The sequence below is a fragment of the Lethenteron reissneri genome, chromosome 31, assembly GCF_015708825.2.
Source record: "Lethenteron reissneri isolate LAM-NWPU_2019-01 chromosome 31, ASM1570882v1, whole genome shotgun sequence".
Lineage (NCBI taxonomy): Eukaryota > Metazoa > Chordata > Hyperoartia > Petromyzontiformes > Petromyzontidae > Lethenteron > Lethenteron reissneri.
Window position 1 is genome coordinate 11,729,753 of NC_083809.1, and position 21,141 is coordinate 11,750,893.

The following is a 21,141-nucleotide window of genomic DNA, read 5'->3' on the forward strand; positions in this document are numbered from 1 at the left end:
ACGTGACACACTGACCCATCACCACGTGACACACTGACCCATCACCACGTGATACACTGACCCATCACCACGTGACACACTGACCCATCACCGCGTGACACACTGACCCATCACCACGTGACATACTCACCCATCACCACGTGACACACTGACCCATCACCACGTGACACACTCACCCATCACCACGTGACACACTGACTCATCACCGCGTGACACACTGACCCATCACCACGTGACACACTGACCCATCACCACGTGACACACTGACCCATCACCACGTGACACACTCACCCATCACCACGTGACACACTGACCCATCACCACGTGACACACTGACCCACCACCACGTGACACACTCACCCATCACCACGTGACACACTCACCCATCACCACATGACACACTGACCCATCACCACGTGACACACTCACCCATCACCACGTGACACACTGACCCACCACCACGTGACACACTCACCCATCACCACGTGACACACTGACCCATCATCACGTGACACACTCACCCATCAACACGTGACACACTGACCCACCACCACGTGACACACTGACCCACCACCACGTGACACACTGACCCATCACCACGTGACACACTGACCCATCACCACGTGACACACTGACCCATCACCACGTGACACACTCACCCATCACCACGTGACACACTCACCCATCACCACGTGACACACTGACCCACCACCACGTGACACACTGATCCACCACCACGTGACACACTGACCCATCACCACGTGACACACTGACCCATCATCACGTGACACACTGACCAACCACCACGTGACACACTCACCCACCACCACGTGACACACTCACCCATCACCACGTGACACACTGACCCATCACCACGTGACACACTGACCCACCACCACGTGACACACTGACCCACACCACGTGACACACTCACTCATCACCACGTGAAACACTGACCACCACCACGTGACACACTGACCCACCACCACGTGACACACTGACCCACCACCACGTGACACACTGACCCATCACCGCGTGACACACTGACCCATCACCACGTGACACACTGACCCACCACCACGTGACACACTGACCCACCACCACGTGACACACTGACCCACCACCACGTGACACACTGACCCACCACCACGTGATACACTGACCCATCACCACGTGACACACTCACCCATCACCACGTGACACACTGACCCATCACCACGTGACACACTGACCCACCACCACGTGACACACTCACCCATCACCACGTGACACACTCACCCATCACCACATGACACACTGACCCATCACCACGTGACACACTGACCCACCACCACGTGACACACTCACCCATCACCACGTGACACACTCACCCATCACCACGTGACACACTCACCCATCACCACGTGACACACTGACCCATCACCACGTGACACACTCACCCATCACCACGTGACACACTGACTCATCACCGCGTGACACACTGACCCATCACCACGTGACACACTGACCCATCACCACGTGACACACTCACCCATCACCACGTGACACACTGACCCATCACCACGTGACACACTGACCCATCGCCACGTGATACACTGACCCATCACCACGTGACACACTGACCCATCACCGCGTGACACACTGACCCATCACCACGTGACATACTCACCCATCACCACGTGACACACTGACCCATCACCACGTGACACACTCACCCATCACCACGTGACACACTGGACCCATCACCACGTGACACACTGACCCATCACCACGTGACACACTGACCCATCACCACGTGACACACTCACCCATCACCACGTGACACACTGACCCATCACCACGTGACACACTGACCCATCACCACGTGACACACTGACCCATCACCACGTGACACACTCACCCATCACCACGTGACACACTGACCCATCACCACGTGACACACTGACCCATCACCACGTGATACACTGACCCATCACCACGTGACACACTGTCCCATCACCGCGTGACACACTGACCCACACCACGTGACACACTGACCCATCACCACGTGACACACTCACCCATCACCACGTGACACACTGACTCATCACCGCGTGACACACTGACCCATCACCACGTGACACACTGACCCATCACCACGTGACACACTCACCCATCACCACCTGACACACTGACCCATCACCACGTGACACACTGACCCATCACCACGTGACACACTCACCCATCACCTCGTGACACACTGACTCATCACCGCGTGACACACTGACCCATCACCACGTGACACACTGACCCATCACCACGTGACACACTCACCCATCACCACGTGACACACTGATCCATCACCACGTGACACACTGACCCATCACCACGTGATACACTGACCCACCACCACGTGACACACTGACCCATCACCACGTGACACACTGACCCACCACCACGTGACACACTGAATCATCACCACGTGACACACTGACCCATCACCACGTGACACACTGACCCATCACCACGTGACACACTGACCCATCACCACGTGACACACTCACCCATCACCACGTGACACACTGACCCATCACCACGTGACACAGTGACCCATCCGCGCCGAGAGTAATTCACGTGACCTCAATAATCATCATCATCCATCATCCTTCATAACTATCGTTAGCCATCATCATGCATCATCGCTACTCGCCTCATCACCACGCGTTTTCTGATGACAGCAATCAGAGCCATCACCATCATCACCATCATCGCCATCATCACCATCATCACCAACATCACCATCATCACCAACATCGCCATCATCAACATCATCACAAACATCATCAACATCATCAGCATTATCACCATCATCACCATCATCACCATCATCACCAACATCACCAACATCATCACCATCATCACCATCATCACTAACATCACGATCATCACCATCATCACCAACATCACCATCATCACCAACAACACCAACATTATCACCAACGTCACCATCATCACTAACATCACCATTATCACCAATACCACATCATCACCAACATCACCAACATTATCACCAACATCACCATCATCACCAACATCACCATCATCACCAACAACACCAACATTATCACCAACATCACCATCATCACTAACATCACCATTATCACCAATACCGCCATCATCACCAACATTATCACCAACATCACCATCATCACCAACATCACCATCATCACCATCATCACCAACATCACCATCATCACCATCATCACCAACATCACCATCATCACCAACAACACCAACATTATCACCAATATCACTAACATCACCATTATCACCAATACCACCATCATCACAAACATCACCAACATTATCACCAACATCACCATCATCACCAACATCACCATTATCACCAATGCCACCAACATCATCACCAACATCACCACCACCAACATCAACCCCCTGTACATTCGCGTGTGCACACACACACACACACCAACACTCTCATACAAAGATCCCCCGTGTAGCCCACACAGCCTGTTGGGGCAAGAGCCGTTAGCGAGCAGCATCCGTGAAGGATGCCTGCACTGTGGCACACGAGGCGTGGCCGTGCCACGCCCGGCCGCCTTTGTCTCCCCAAATAGTGATGTCTAAACGCCGCGCCAAGATATTCATTGAAGTCGACCTAGGGGAGGCCCACAACCGATGCAAGATATCCGCCACTGATGTTGGCCGTGAGTGGGAATCCAACAGACACACACACACGTGTACACAGACAAAGATCCCCCGTGTAGCCTGTAACAGACTGCAGGGGCAAGTGCTGATAGCGAGAAGCACCTATGAAGGCTGCCGGCACTGTGGCACACGAGGGGGTGGGTGGCCAGCAACTACACCCGGCCGTCTTTGTCTCCCCCAGTGGCGATGTTTTACTGCACACCGCACCGGGTACTCATTGGAGGCTGAGTCGACCTAGGGGAGTCCCAGGACCGGTTCGGACAATCCGTCGCCGGTGTTGGCCGTAAGCGCGAATCGAACTCGGGTCGCCGGGTTCGTAGCGCAGCGTAGCGCTAACCACTACGCCACCGCTCCTCACACACACACGCACGCATATACACGGGTACACAGACACACACACGCACATACACACCGGTACACACGCACACACACGCATACACATACACACACACGCATACACACACACACACTCGCATACACACCGGTACACACACGCATACACATGCACATACACACCGGTACACACGCACACACACTGGTACACACACACACGCATACACACTGGTACACACACAGACACACACGCACATACACACCGGTACACACGCACACACACGCATACACACACACGCATACACACCGGTACACACACGCATACACATGCACATACACACGGGTACACACACACACGCATACACACCGGTACACACACGTATACACACGGGTACATACACAGACACACACACACATACACACCGGTACACACACACGCACATACACACGGGTACACACACAGACACACACACGCATACACACTGGTACACACACACGCACATACACACGAGTACACACACAGACACACACACGCATACACACCGGTACACACACACGCACATACACACGGTACACACACAGACACACACACGCACATACACACGGGTACACACACGCGCACATACGCGCAGGCACAGGCGCGCGTTCGACACTCACCTGTCCCGGGCGAGGGAAGCGGCGTTATGTCATCCTCATCACCATGCCACTCATCACGTCACCACCATCACCATCGCCACCATCGCCACCACCATCACGAACAGCCCGTCCAGTGCTGCCTCTCTCTCTCTGCGCGCGAGATTCTACCACTCAGTGTCTCTCCAACCCCCACGCCCCAGTCCACAGTGACTCCCCCTCCCTCTCCCAGTGTCTCTCCCTCCCTCTCCCAGTGTCTCTCTCTCTCCCTCTCTCAGTGTCTCTCCCTCTCTCTCTTTTTTTACGATCAAAGGATACAAGAAGATGCTCGGTGTAGTCGGCACTTTGCTTCGTTCATATTTGAGTTTTTTTTAATGCTTTGCTTTATGTAACCCCCCCCCTTTTTTTAATGAAAGATTTAACAAAAGATGTCTCGCTTTGCTCTCCTTACCCCTTCCCTCTCTCTCTACCCCCCTCTCTGCCCCCCCTATCTCTCTACCCCCTCTCTTCCTACTCCATGTCGCTCTCTCTCATTCTCTCTCTCCTTTTTTTTATTACGACAAGTGCTGCATCTGCACCCAGCCCTTCTCGCAGTCCAACGGCCTCCGATGGGTAGCTCATATCTGCATGCAGAGTTCCTCGTCTTCTGCCACCGAGCACACGGCCTCCTCCAGCGCCCACTGCTCCATGAAGACCGGCACGGCGTGGGTCAGCCGCGCATGGCGGAACTCCAGCCCACACACCCTGGCTCCGAACAGAGCGCGGAAGATGCCCAGGCTGCTGGCCGGACGTTTCCTTTCCAGGGCCACCTTCCTCGCCCTGTATATGGCGAGCTTGGCGTAGCCGACGAGCACGTTGACCAGCCCCTGTAGATGTTGGGGTCCGTCGCCCCTCGGTATCCAAAGATGAGGACCGTCGGGGAGAAGTGGAGGCTGAACCTTAGGAAGATGTTTCTCAGGACCTTGAAAAAGAGTCCAGGCTTTCATCTTCTTGGTTCTTTCGGTAAAGTCACGTAGAAGGGAAGTAATAGCATAATAAAAATAAAACATAATAAAACAATTCTGACGACGTTTCGGCCACAATGCAAGCAGCCGTCCTCAGGTGAAAACCAGGTCTGTCGAGGCGACAGCGTCTAAATGAAACAGCACACGTGCTTGGAGCATATATATAAGCTGGGTTGGAAGGGGGGGAAAAAGGGCGCCTTGACAAAAGAATATGCATATCAAGAGGAATTTAGCATATTTATGGGAAATGCAGGTATGTGATTAGTACTACTTATGCCCGTGCATTATGCAGGTTTAGCAGCATCAAAGGGAAGGGATATGGGAAATGCAGGTATGTGATTAGTACTACTTATGCCCGTGCATTATGCAGGATTAGCAGCATCAAAGGGAGGGGGATATGGGAAATGCAGGTATGTGATTAGTACTACTTATGCCCGTGCATTATGCAGGATTAGCAGCATCAAAGGGAGGGGATAGGGTAGCATTAATAAATGGGAAGGAGTGTTAATAGTATGTAGCTGCAGTAACTAAAACCACCACGTAAACAACTAAAGTATAAACTACATAGTATCAGCAGTATACTAAATATACTCTACAATACGCTGAGTTACTTACAGTAAGTAATACATTACAATTCTACATCGTAAAAAAATATATAATATGCTTCCATCTAAACTTTATTCTCTTACATCACACGAGTCTACACCGTACTATATACTGCCATGGACAAACCCAACATTACATTATATACTGTATTGCTATAAACAACTCTATACCTTATACATTGTAATATTACACTATGTATTATTCTACCCACCCTAATGTATATCACACTGCTGTATATTAACTATACAATTACGATACTATATATTACTTCGTACATTGTATTAAGCATATAAATGTTATTATACACTGTACCATTGACCGTCGTGTGAAAGATACTAAGAGTAGTAGGAAACTTGCAGCGGAGCAAAGAATCCATTCCCTGCGGAGAATACAATGCCAGTGAGTGGAACGCGGTCTGAAAGTCACCGTAAACGTGAACACAATCAGTTAAGATCCGAAATGGTTTATTACATCCTTCCAATGATTGCTAAGCCAGAATCCATCTTCTCGGTTGAAATTGTCTCTGTGTTTGTATATGTGGATCGCCTCATGAACGAATCTCTCATGGTAGCCAGATGGCTTGCAGAGAACCTCTGTCTTGGAGAAGTCAATATCATGTGAGCCCACTGAATTGAAACGATGATCTGAGGACGGCTGCTTGCGTTGTGGCCGAAACGTCGTGAGAATTGTTTTTATTATGTTTTATTTTTTATTATGTTATTACTTCCCTTCTACGTGACTTTACCGAAAGAACCAAGAAGATGAATCCCTGCAGTCACGAAAGCTTTAAATCGAAAGAGTCCAGGCTCTTGCACTCCACGTATTGGTGCGCCACCGTCTCCACCTTACCGCCGACCCGGCACTCCGGGGACGTGTCGGTGAAGCGCGCCAGGGAGGCGTTGGTGGTGACGGTGCCGTGGGCGATGCTCCCTCTCTCCGTTGTGTACAGCTGTATGTATTTACGGGTGTGTGTAAATCTACGGGTGTGTGTGAATGTACTGGTGTGTGTGTACTGGAGTGTGTGTGTGAATGTACTGGTGCCGTACAGGCAATGCTGTCGTGGACAGTGCTGTGGGGGGAGAGGGCCAATTCCCATTGGCCCTCTCCCCTCATGGTGTCTGTGTCCACCACAGTGGCTAAATGGGGGCTCTGGACGGGTGCGAAGGGGGGCTGGCAACCCCTCCACCTTCAAAAAATTACCACTAAACCACGACTAAAATATCTAACTAATAAGCTTGTGCCGGAGGCCCCGGGGGGGCAGGCGTCTATGACGTTTCCTGGCCAAACCCTATCTGGCGGAGCCAGGAGATTGAATCTATATCCTCGGGGCTCATCCAGAAACAACGACAAGCCACTATGGATGGCCACGTAGAAATGTTCGAACGCCTGACTGCAGAGGAGAGGCTGCCACTCCTCTGTCGGGAGCTGGACCGGTTCCGCCTGGATCTCTGTGGCATTTAGGAGGTCCGGTGGACCGGCTTCTGTCACCATGAGGGGTGGACAGTCCTCTTCTCGGGGCAGGAGACTGCCAAACAACAGGGTGTGGCTCTTCTTCTGAACAAAAGAATGAAGGGGGCGTGGGAGCGTGGCGGTGAGGTGTGGGAAGCTGTATGCTCCAGGCTAGTTTGGGCTCGACTTCCCATCAACCGGAGGCGAGGAGTGGTGGTCGTGGTTACTTATACCCCCACCGAAGACGAACATCCGTGGAGGGATGCAGGCAAGGCCGATGAGTCAGATGCCTTCTATGACCTCCTGTCACAGGTGCTAGCTAAAGTGGTCCATCGGGATAGAGTCATCTTGTTGGGTGACTTCAATGCTCGAGTTGGTCATGATGCTGGCACCTAATCTGGAGTGATTGGAAGGCATGGGCCAGATCAGCTCAATAACAACGTTAGGAGGCTGCTAGATTTTTGTGCAGCCGATGGGCTTGTAATTACCAACACGCTCTTCCGGCATCGGTGCATCCACACAACATCATGGAAGCATGCCGGGTCCAAGCAAGAACATCTGCTGGACTACATAGTGACAAATCAGCGGATGCGAGCCCATGTTCTTGACACCAAGACCTACCGTGGAGCTGATCTGCCCTCTGACCATCCACTTGTGATCTGTAAGATGCGCTTGCCATTCTTCCACTCCGGTGGTGGGTGTACACCCAGGACCCCATTCCAACCTAAGGTAGCCTGGTCTCAGCTAGCTGATGGAAGTTCCAAGCGAGAATTTCATCATCACTTCCGGCTGGGGTTGGCATCGTCCCCCACTCCTCCTGATGTCAAGGGTAAATGGGTGAGGTTTAGGACTGTGACTCGTGCAGCTGCAATGGCTGCTTTGGGTACGCGGTCCAGACCTCCCCAGAGACCCTGGCTGACAGAGGCGATGTTCAGGATGGATGAGAAAAAGCGACAGGCCCACTCTCATCGGCTACAGCATCCCACGTCAGAAAAGGAAGAGGCTTACCGCAGCTTTCGCTTGGAGGTTCGGAGAGCCGTGAGGCGCTGCAAGGATGGGTGGTGGTCGCGGGTTGCTGAGGAGATGGAGTCTACCTCAGTGGCCCGCGATCACAAATCCCTATTTAACTCCATCAAAAAAGCAACCTGCAGCGCCACACCTATTACCATCATTAGGGGAAAAAACGGTGATCTAATCTCCGACCCCCAGGAACAGGTTTGCAGATTTGCTGAGCATTTCTGTGAGGTCCTGGGGGAGGGGATATCCCTCAGCCTGGAAAACATCGTGGAACAAAGTGGGGGTGACCCTGCTGAGGCTGCGGTGCCTCAAATATTGGAAGAAGAAGTCACCCCCTGTGAGTGGCTGGCTGAGGTGCCATCTGTTGAGGAAGTACTGAAGGTGATCCAGAGTCTGAGAAGAGGAAAGGCACCGGGCAGAGATGATCTCCTAAGTAAAATGCTGAGGGAGGGTGGCGTTTGTGCACAGACTGCCCTACATGACATCATAACAACAGTCTGCACCACTGGATGGGTTCCGCAGGATTGGAAGGATGTCCTGGTGGTCCCCCTCTTTAAGAAGGGGACCGCACAGACTGTAACAACTACAGGGGCATCTCACTCCTCATTGTGCCGGGAAAGGTCCTGGAAAGGATTATTCAACATCGCCTTGCTAGGCACGCTGAGGAGAAGCTTGCGGAGCCCCAATGTGGTTTCAGGAAAGGGCGGACTTGCACAGATGCCATATTTTCTGTCCATCTGCTACAGCAGAGGTTTAAGGAATTCCAACAAGACCTACATCTCTGCTTTATTGACCTGGTCAAGGCCTATGATACCATCAGTAGGCCTGGGCTCTGGGTTGTTTTTCATGCTCTCGCAGGACCTGACCCTCTGCTCACGATCATTAAGGACCTTCATGATGGTGAGCGGGCCCGGGTAAAACTACGTGGCCGGGAGTCAGAGCCATTCCCTGTACACCTTGGGTGCGACAGGGATGTCCTCTGGCTCCCACATTATTTAACATCTATTTTGACCACGTAGTTCGTGAAGCCTTCAATAGCTGTACCGGGGGAATTTCCATTTGGTACAGATACAATGGGAGGCTGATCGATGCCCGGGTGTGGTCAAGGCATGGCTCCCTATTGGTCAACCACGTTACGTATGCCGATGATTTGGTAATTGTGGCTCATTCAGAGGAGGAGTTGGAGACGCTTCTGCTGAAACTGGAGCGTGCCACTAAGAGGTGGGGCCTTACCATCAGCCCCACCAAAACTAAGCACCTGCCTGGGTATTTTGTACCATCGGACACTCCACCCCCACAACTCCCAATCGGTGATGGGGCAGTTGTGGAGAGAGTGGAGAGTTTCCCATACCTCGGCAGTGTGCTTATGACTGGCTCCAGTTTAACAGCAGAGGTCTCACTCCGAATCAGTCGAGCGGCAATATATTTTCATCGGTTGCATAACACTGTGTGGAAGCTACCTGGTCTGTCGCTCCGCACGAAGCTTTAGGACTTCTCGGCCACGGTCTTTCCCTCCCTTCTCTATGCTTGCGAAACGTGGACCCCCCTAATGGAGCATCTTCGCCGGTGGGAAACATTTAGGCTGGCCTGCCTACGATCTATCCTGGGGTTAACCAGGCTGAATTGTGTGAGGAGCTCACATATCCTTGAAAGATCTGGGCACAGTCCCATCGGTGAGCTCCTCCGGCAGGCAAGGCTGCGTTGGCTGGGTCATGTAGCCCGCATGCCCAGCCACCGCATGCCTAAACAGCTTTTGTTCGGCCGGATCGAAGGGGGCTAAACGGGCGCGGCACGGCTAGAGAAGAGATGGAGTGATGTGGTACAGGAGGAAGTGGAGCTGAGTGGACTTGCCGATGACTGGTACCAGCGGTGTCAAGATCGGCCTCAGTGGAGGAGGCTCGTGAAGGACGCTACTGGGCAGTGGGAGGCAGTCGCCCTCCAACAACAACGGAGGGCGGAGGAGCGACGCTCACAACAACGAGCGGAGCGCCGGGTGGCTAAAGCACAGCAAGTTGGCACAGTAGGGGGCACAGTTGGTGCATCAGCCAGTCATCTCAGTCATCTCCGTCAGTCGAGCTGTGGCACCTGCTGGGTCTGCCCCGTGACCTCCTGCCAGCGGGCGTTCGACACTTCACATGGTCTCAAGGTGCACATGGCCTGGCACAAGCGTCGTGGTGACGTCACCGCCACTTAGTGGCGAATGGCGGTTGTTGTTGTGTGTGTGAATGTCCGGGTGTGTGTGTTTGTAATGTGCTGGTGGTGTGTTTGTCATGTACTGGTGTGCGTGTGTGAATGTACGGGTGTGCGTGTGTGTGTGTGAATGGACCGATGTGTGTGTGAATGTAAGGGTGTGTGTGAATATACGGGTGTGTGTGTGTGTGTGAATTCAAGCGTGTGTGTGTGTAATGTACTAGTGTGTGTGAATGTACGGATGTCTGTAAATGTTGGGGTGTGCGTGTGTCAATGTCGGGGAGCGTGTGAATGCGTCGTTGCGACCCGCTGGCGCCCTCTCGTGTTGGAGGCGCACATTACCCAATAGCGAACCACGAATGGCGATACACCCTGCGTGTGTCACACTGTGAACCTCCTGGTGCGATGTGCAAAACATCGCCACTCGGGAGACAAAGGCGGCCGGGCGTGCCGTGCCGGCCTTAATAGGTGCTGCTCGCTAACAGAACTTGCCCCAACAGTAGGTTGAGGCTTTACGGGGTATCTTTGTCTTTGTGTGCGTGACGGTGCGAGTTATGAATTTGGATAACTGACTAATCGCATTCGTAATGAGCTCTTTCGTTCTTTCATTTTGTTGACGCAAAAGCACAGCCAACAACATCAACAACCCTCATCGCACGCTGCGTATCAACAACAACAAGGCCACCAAGACCGCGCGTGTGGCCTTGACATGAATAAATAATGGTCAACCTGTCAGGCAATGGGCCTGCTTCATGGCACATTGTGTTCGCGCTGATGTTTGGTGCAAGCTGGAATTATCTTGCGGAGATGTTAACTACCTCGCCTGGTATACAGGAGGTCGTGTGTTCGATCCCGACCCTGACGCCTGCTGCTGCTGCTGTATATTTGGAGTTTGCGGTGTCTCGCTCTCGCTCCCTGTGGTCGCCAGGATTTTTCTCCGGCTCCTCGGGGGTTTACCTCCTCCACATTTATAATCAACATCACGCGTTCAGAGTATTTGGCTGCTATAAATATCCACGTGGTAAGCCACTTCGTTGAGCTCTCATTTATGATGGCCAGGTCGCTTATGTAAACGAGCTTCACAGCTCAGTGGTAGCCTGACCTGGCAAAATAAAAATAATTTGGTTCATTTGGGGCTCAAATGAAAATCATGACTCATGTACCCAGAAAGCCACCACGAGTCAGTCCCAGTAGTCTTGTACAGGCGGGTCTTGCCAAATTGGGTCTTTACTTGGTAACTAGTTCATAAAGGCCTGTCTTCGCTAGGGAAAAAAGTCTTCAATAAATGTAATAATTAACTTGATTTATAAAAAATTACAATTACTCCAAAAATGTGGTATTTTTCTGCAAAAAGCCCCCACAGAAATTGTCGACGACTTTGATTGAACTTCTATTTATGGACGTACACCCATCGGAAACCGCTTGCTTTTTAAAGATGCAGGTTCTTATTAGAAAGAACAAAAACACATCATTGTCTACGTGGGGAATATATGCGAGCTCTTACCGCTTTCGAATGATTAAAATGTGAACATCAAAAATGCGGATTTTCTTTCGTTCAAAACCGCTTGAATCCGAAATATCCCAAAAAATTTAAATATAGAATTGTTCTCGATTAAATTTTATTTGAGAATAGGTTTACCCCTTTTTTCTGGCAACAAAACAGCTGTGTTAAGATGTTAAAACACCAAACTGAAACCTTTTACAAGGAATCATGTCAGCATTGACCACAATACTTGTGGTCAGAACGCAAACAAAAAACATACTCTGATAATATGCATCGCCTTTGAAACTGATTGGTCCACACCAGAGACAGCTTTCTTTCGAGCCTCATCTGAAAACGTCTTCCAGAGGACGCCAAAAGGCGCCTTTTGGCGTCCTCTGGTCTAAGACCGTTTAACTCTCTATAAAACGAAAAAAACCGGCAATTTTTGTTCACGGTTTCTAAATGACACCGCGCACAAATATCTTCACGAGGCACTTAGACATCGAGATTTGTGGGACTTAACATGAAAAATCTTAGATTTTCAGATGGGTCTCACTGTTGTTTGTCCTAAAAGCTACCTGTGTACCAGATGACAGCTTTCTACCGTGTCGGGAAGCACCCTAGAGGGGGTTGAGCCGTACACATTAAGGTCTTTGTTTATACAGAAGATATGTTGTCAGCCGATGAATCATGAGTTGTGTTTATTATTATTCTTCTCATCATTATTATTATTATTATAACATTGATCATCAATCCTCAATCATCGATCATCGAACATCGATCATTGATCTCCCCGGTCTCCAGAGCAGCAGCCACAACAACGACAACGCCATTGGCGATCCTCGATGATCGATCATCGAACATTGATCATCGATCATTGAGCCTCAATGATCGATCATCAATTTTTGAACATCGATCATCGATCTCCCTGGTCTCCAGAACAGCAGCAACAACGACAACGCCATTGGCGATCCTCGATGATCGAGATACATAGAAACTCATAGATATACAGAGAGACTCATAGATGTACATAGAGACTCATAGATATACAGAGAGACTCATAGAGATACATAGAAACTTATAGATATACAGAGAGACTCATAGAGATACATAGAGACCCAAAGATATATAGAGACCCATATATATACATAGAGACTTATAGATATACATAGACACTCATAGAGATGCATAGACACTCATAGAGATACATAGAGACCCATAGATATACATAGACACTCATATAGATGCATAGAGACCCATAGATATACATAGACACTCATATAGATGCATAGAGACCCATAGATATACATAGACACTCATATAGATGCATAGAGACCCATAGATATACATAGACACTCATAGAGATACATAGAGACCCATAGATATACATAGATACTCATAGAGATACATAGAGACCCATAGATATACATAGACACTCATAGAGATACATAGAGACTCATAGATATACATAAAAACTCATAGATATACAGAGAGACTCATAGAGATACATAGAGACCCATAGATATACATAGAAACCCATACATATACATAGAGACTTATAGATATACATAGACTCATAGAGATACATAGACACTCATTTAGATACATAGATGCCCATAGATATACATAGACACTCAGAGATACATAGAGACTTATAGATATGTAGTGGCTTCTACAGAAACTGGAGACGTAGTCTTTAGAGGCAACACGGTTTATTGTAATTCTTTAACAGGAAGCCCCCTTTACTCCTGTCGGGGTGTCAGGGCAAGGATTCCCACCAATAGGAAGGGGAGTGGGACGGTGACAGGGAAGGGGGAGGAGCAAGTGAGGAGATATAAGGGAGAGAACGGGCGGGAAGAGGTCGTTGGCGAGAACGAGATTGGGACGGCTGGGGACAGGTGTGGATGGGAGGAAAGGAATAAAAGACAAACTCCCTGCAACCGTGTGTCAGCTCTCCTTTGCACTCCCACTACCTGGGGAGGTATGGCCTCCGGGCTGACGTGCCCTATCACTGGGGCTACGGACTCTGAGTCCTCCGGCTAAGGGTGGCCTAGGGGAGGCTACGCTGACCCGACCCAGCCAAGGTGCGGGTCCCGACCACTGGTCCGCGCTCGGCCCGGCCCTTACAAGGCCGCCGGGCCCCGGGGGACAGGGTCCTAGCCCAGCCGGTCTTCAGTCTTCGTCTTCAGAGCACTGCCCCGAGCCGTCCTGAGGTCCGTCTTTTACACCCCACCGCCCGGGGACTCTCCGCCCCCGGTACCGCCCCCTTTCTGGAACCTTCCAGGGGGCTCTGGAATAACCCCCCAACCCCTCACCTGGGGCCGGGGTTGGGGAACTCGGTCTCCCAACCCCCTATAGACGCGTGCCCGCAACTACAGGTCAGTATACACAGGGGCGGCGTGTGCTGTGTATTTCCGACACTACAGATATACAGGGGAGACTCATACAGATTGGTAGAGACTCATAGATATACATATGGTCTATTAAAGATAGGTAGAGTCTAATAGAGACACATAGAGACTCATAGATATATATAGAGACTCATAGATATACATCGACGCTCATAGAGATACATAGAGACTCATCGATATATAGAGACTATTAGAGATACATAGAGACTCTTTCAGATACATAGCGACTCATAGATGTACAGAGAGACTCATAGACATACACACCCGCGTCCCCAACCCACCCGTCCCCCCTCGCCCCTCCCCTGCCCCCCTCACCCCCCTCACCCCCCGCCCCTCCCACCCCACCCCCGGGCAGCCTCCTCCAGCCGTGCCCGGGGCGCTGCGCTGCCGCTGGGCAGCCGCTAGGGGCCGCTGCGCCACCAACAGCGCCGCTGAGCGCACAGCGAGAAGGCGACATCGCCACCGATAATAAAATCACCCAGCAGGCGGCAAAGCCTCCTTGCGGAGCCCAGGACACAGCGCGCTGCAGTGGTCCTCCTCATTCTTCTGCGAGATGCCCTTTCTGGTGGGGGGTGCGACACATGGGCAGATTTTTGTCATCGACAACACAAATGAATCACGGGGCGACGTGAGTTACAACTTTGTTTCACCAAACCCTCGGTGTGTTTATTAACGTTGTACTTTTCTAATGATTGAAAACCAAAGGGGGTGCAAGGCTGCAGTAAAGGAGGTGAAGAGCCACTTTCTCTCATCCACATATCCCATCAAGATCGTTACGAACCGCAGATCGTGCATTGTTCACTGTCACCACGGTCTCGAGGCTTCCCACTTGGGGGGGGTGGGGGGTGGCGACGGCGATTTTGCAATCGCGGCCACCTCAACTCTGTAACTCCTTGGCCCTGTCGAGGTCTGGGGACTTCCGGAACTCTTGAACATCTCCAAACGTCGACTGAAAACGTCTCCGCTAAAGCACAAATGGCGCTGTTCTCTCTCTCGTGAGTTACTTTAAATCGTCCACCTTGCGTCATCTTTGCTTGGTCGACGATTAACTATTCTTTGGTACTTTCGGTAAAGTCACGTAGATAGAAAAAAAAATATTTTCTAAAAAACAAAAACGCACGACTTCCGATCGCAACACAAGCGGTCGCCTGATGACGATGGCGGGGGGGGGGGGATATCCATTTGGAGGACGTCACCTTTCTATCTATGTTACTTTACCGAAAGAACCAAAGAATATGAATTCCTGTTTGACTATTGTCCTCCTTTCCACGCGTAGCGCCCCTGAAACGGTCGTTTAAGGGAACGCTTCATCAATTGAAATCATCATCATCATTGTTGTTGTTGTTATTAAATCAGTGGTTCTCAATAGGGGGTACGCGGATCCCTGGGCGGGGGGGGGGGGCACGTGGCATTGTCCCAAGGGGGCGGGTCATGTGAGGCGATTCATCAACGCGTGAGTATATCTTGCATGAGAGTCATTGGTGAACAATTCACGCATGCATCTGCTGAAATAAAATAACTACGATAACATTTAAACCCACATGGCAACCTGGAACGATATAAAACACCGTTCAAATCACATCACGCGTGCAGAGCATCTGTTGAAATGTGTTACTTAGCCAGTTGGGACACCTCGCAAAATGGACAAATTGGTAAAAATGTCGACGTTCATTATTCATACATTTATTTTGTTATAGCCATATTGGGTCAGGCAATGGGGGGGGGGGGGGGGGGTGATACTAGGGTGAAACAAAATTCAACAAGACGGGGGGTGCGGTAGCCAACGAAGGCTGAGAACCGCTGCTCTAAACAATATAAGTGTGTAGTGACATAGTGCCGGCTGCTGACCAGCAGCGGCGACTGCGGTGGACAAACAGCGCACACGCCGGTGAGCACACACACGGCTGTGTGTCGGCAGGGCGGAGGAACTGGGGCAAGGGTCATGGACGACCCTATCTGGAAGCCCCTGGAACCCGCTAGTGGGTTCGAGAAGGGTGGAGCGATCTAACAAACAAAAAACCTCTCTTATGGATGTTATTGGTCGCGAAAGCCTACGTGTTGAACTGTGAAGGTGTGAACAAAGAAGGTGCCTCCTGGAAACCCTTGTCTCCGAATCACTGACACTGCATACATATAAAACATAAGATGCTGTTTCACGCATCCCATCAGCCAAAGTGCGTCATTGTCGGCAGCATTGGTTTGACACGGAGGTCGGCAAGCAGCAGTAGCAGCAGCAGAGCCATTGGATTGGTGTTGGAGAGTCGCATCAGACGCAAAGCCACGTGTACGCAACACGCAGCAGCGGGTATACAGCAGACGACATCAGACGACAACAGCAGCAACAACAACAACAACACATTATGACTTAAACAAACAAAATAGGTGATGGAATAAACCGCGTACATTTTTATTTTTAACCGCCCCCCCCCCCGGCCTTAGTTACTCTTTAACACTTTAGTTTGACTGTTGTACATTCTGTCGTCAACAAGACATTCCCCATTCCCATGTCACATTTGATCTATTATCTTTACGTTACGTTCAAGATTTAGTGCCTTTTTTATTTAAACGACTGCCCGCAATGGGGCAGTAAAGGAGCCCCCAAGGGGGCAGCTGAAGAGTCACATGGGGGCAGCTGAAGAGCCACAAGGGGGCAGCTGAATAGCCACATGGGGGCAGCTGAAGAGCCACATGGGGGCAGCTGAAGAGCCGCATGGGGGCAGCTGAAGAGCCACATGGGGGCAGCTGAAGAGCCACAAGGGGGCAGCTGAAGAGCCACAAGGGGGCAGCTGAATAGCCACATGGGGGCAGCTGAAGAGCCACAAGGGGGCAGCTGAAGAGCCACAAGGGGGCAGCTGAAGAGCCACATGGGGGCAGCTGAAGAGCCACAAGGGGGCAGCTGAATAGCCACATGGGGGCAGCTGAAGAGCCACATGGGGGCAGCTGAAGAGCCGCATGGGGGCAGCTGAAGAGCCACATGGGGGCAGCTGAATAGCCACTTGGGGGCAGCTGAAGAGCCACAAGGGGGCAGCTGAATAGCCACATGGGGGCAGCTGAATAGCCACTTGGGGGCAGCTGAAGAGCCACAAGGGGGCAGCTGAATAGCCACAAGGGGGCAGCTGAATAGCCACAAGGGGGCAGCTGAAGAGCCACAAGGGGGCAGCTGAAGAGCCACATGGGGGCAGCTGAAGAGTCACATGGGGGCAGCTGAAGAGCCACAAGGGGGCAGCTGAAGAGCCATATGGGGGCAGCTGAAGAGTCACATGGGGGCAGCTGAAGAGCCACAAGGGTGCAGCTGAAGAGCCACATGGGGGCAGCTGAAGAGCCAAAAGGGGGCAGCTGAAAAGCCACTTGGGGGCAGCTGAAGAGTCACATGGGGGCAGCTGAAGAGCCACATGGGGGCAGCTGAAGAGTCACATGGGGGCAGCTGAAGAGCCACATGGGGGCAGCTGAAGAGCCACAAGGGGGCAGCTGAAGAGCCACAAGGGGGCAGCTGAAGAGCCACAAGGGGGCAGCTGAAGAGCCACATGGGGGCAGCTGAAGAGTCACATGGGGGCAGCTGAAGAGCCACATGGGGGCAGCTGAAGAGCCACAAGGGGGCAGCTGAAGAGCCACAAGGGGGCAGCTGAAGAGCCACATGGGGCAGCTGAAGAGTCACAAGGGGGCAGCTGAAGAACCACAAGGGGGCAGCTGAAGAGCCACATGGGGGCAGCTGAAGAGTCACAAGGGGGCAGCTGAAGAGCCACATGGGGGCAGCTGAAGAGCCACATGGGGGCAGCTGAAGAGCCACATGGGGGCAGCTGAAGAGCCACATGGGGGCAGCTGAAGAGCCACAAGGGGGCAGCTGAAGAGCCACAAGGGGGCAGCTGAAGAGCCGCTGAAAGCGGCTTTGGAGCCGTAGGTTGCCCACCACTGGTTATAGCACCACGACATATCTGTCTGGAGCCGTTTTGACATTCAGTGTCTCACCATCAGCAGAGTCAGGCTGCTTGATTGAGCCAACGTTGGTGACCTGCCGGATGTTGAGAGGTAAACATGCAGCCTGTTGGCTTCAGCACCTGTGAAGATTGGTAACGGCCCACGAGGGGGTGCGTAGTCAACACCACGCCCGGTCGCCTTTGTCTCCCCAATGGCGATGTTTACACACCGCACAAGGTACTACTTTAAGGCTGAGTCGACCTAGGGGAGGCCCATGACCGATTCATATAATCGTCACGGGTGTTGGCCATAAGCGGAAATCGAACTCGGGTCACCAAGTTCGTAGCGCAGCGGGCTAACCACGACCACGCCCCACACTCACTCACCGACACAACCATCCACTCACACACTCACCCATCCATCCACTCACCCACGGACTAATCCACTAACTCACTCACTCACCCACTCACCCAAACACACAGCAATCACTCACCCACGCACCCATACACTCACTCCCACACCCATTCACTTGCTCACCCACTCACACACCCACTCACTCACACACCCACGCACCCATCCACCCACTCACTCACACACCCACGCACCCACTCACTCGCTCACACACCCAGACACACAGCACTCGCGTCATTGCACGCGTGCCAACATCTCTCCCAGCGGCCGTGTAAACCATTCGGTCACGGGTTGAGTTCCGCCACCTTGGGCAGTCGCCGTCTCCACTCCGACCCCACGGGCGAGGCCATCCCCGCGGTGATCCATCCCCGTGGATCTCACGGGGCGACTCTGCGATCCACCACCAGGGAGCCATCACCAGGCGGGTCGCCAACCGCATGCGGCTCTTTAAGGACAACGCATGGCGGCTCTTGACATATTTAGTTTTTTTAATTTAACGAATAAAAAAATATGAATGCCTCTTCTTGTCATTTTGGTCGCCCGGCCGCCGTGATGACTGCCAAACAGTGACGCGGGTGGATTTGACCCCCGTGATGTCCTCCAGACGCAGCACCGTACACACCGCCAGCACCGCCTTCGGCTACGATTTAGGATGTGTTTTTGATGGATTCATTCTTAGTCGGGGAATCAGCAAAGGACGAAAGGCTTCACGCAGACGCGTCGCGATGCGAAAAGGTTGTCATCTATTTGGTGTTTGAACATCTTACCTGTTTTAGTGCCAGACAGGGTAAAACCTATTCTTATTTTTCATACTTTAATCCTGGCAAAGAGGTCGCATAGATGTAGCTGCTGAGCCCGAGATATGCATGCCCTGATACGTGCATGGTCTTTGTACTGTTCGCCTTTTGGCGTTGTTCTCTGGACTGCCACTGGTGGTGTGAGACCAGGCCCTAAAAAAATTAACCCGTAAAAACAAAGTTTTTCACTCTAAATCCTTTATATGCGTGGCGGCTAGAGTCCTCTCGTCCTCTGGCTTGAGATGGCTGCCACCTATGGGTCAGATGATTGTCTGCCAGCATTAAGCAGTTGGTAATTAAATATTTAATTTGTTTTCCCTAAACAGTGTAAAATTTTGGGAAAAAAAGTTCACGAAAATTAATTGTCACGCACAACGAATCTGTGTGAAAAATGTCAGCTCGATTGGATCACGGGAAGTGGGTTTAAAAACGACCGAAAGATTTGCACGGTCGTAAGCAAGCAAGCAAGCACGCAAGCACGCGAACTTAATATAAAGGATTTAAAAAGGCTGCTGTCTCTGATGTAGGCCAATCAGTTTCAAAAACAATGCATATATTAATACAGCATGTATGTCTGCATGTCCACCACAAGTACGTGTGGTTAATGTAGACTTGATGCCTTGTAAAAGCCTTCTACTTGATGTTTGAACAGCTCCTGTTTCATTGCCAGAAAGAGTCAAACATGTACGTATTTGTCATATTAACAATGGGGCGTTACGCGTTTTATTCCCAACGAGAGCCGCCCGTCCTTCATCAGTGTGGGGTACCGCAGTGGCCAGGAGATGTTAACTACCTCGCCTGGTACGCAGGAGGTCGTGGGTTCGATCCAGACCCTGACGCCTGCTGCTGTATATTTGGACTTTGCAGTGTCTCTCTCCCCGTGATCGCGTGGCTTTTTTTCCGGGTCCTCCGGTTTTCCCCTCCACATTTAGAATCAACATCACGCGTTCAGAGCATTTTGCTGCTACTATGAGTTTCCACACGACGATAAGCCCACGTCGTTGAGCTATCATTTGTGATAGCCAGGTCGCTTCTGAGAAAGAGCTACGTAGCTCACTGAGACTTACCTGGTGAAATACAAAACACACAATTTCGAGTTTTAGTTTAGTTCACGTCACCTCGGCGCCGACTCAAGCCCCGATCATCATCCCTTCTGAGATTGCGGCGCTGCTGCTGCACCCCAT

The 21,141-nt window shown here is 51.4% G+C and overlaps 1 protein-coding gene across 1 annotated transcript in view; it reads right to left on the reverse strand.

Annotated features, from left to right (window-relative positions):
* The window catches only part of LOC133349858 (uncharacterized), a 56,748-nt gene extending 37,238 nt beyond the window's left edge, over positions 1 to 19,510 (reverse strand). The window contains exons 1-7 of the mRNA XM_061563662.1: positions 19,449 to 19,510; positions 18,490 to 18,653; positions 18,183 to 18,302; positions 18,029 to 18,148; positions 17,457 to 17,906; positions 15,175 to 15,265; positions 14,739 to 14,795 (exon numbers count right to left, since the gene is read on the reverse strand). Coding sequence (XP_061419646.1) covers positions 14,739 to 14,795; positions 15,175 to 15,265; positions 17,457 to 17,906; positions 18,029 to 18,148; positions 18,183 to 18,302; positions 18,490 to 18,653; positions 19,449 to 19,510 — 1,064 coding nt within the window. The remainder of the gene's footprint in view (positions 1 to 14,738; positions 14,796 to 15,174; positions 15,266 to 17,456; positions 17,907 to 18,028; positions 18,149 to 18,182; positions 18,303 to 18,489; positions 18,654 to 19,448) is intronic.
* Positions 19,511 to 21,141: the final 1,631 nt, after the last annotated feature.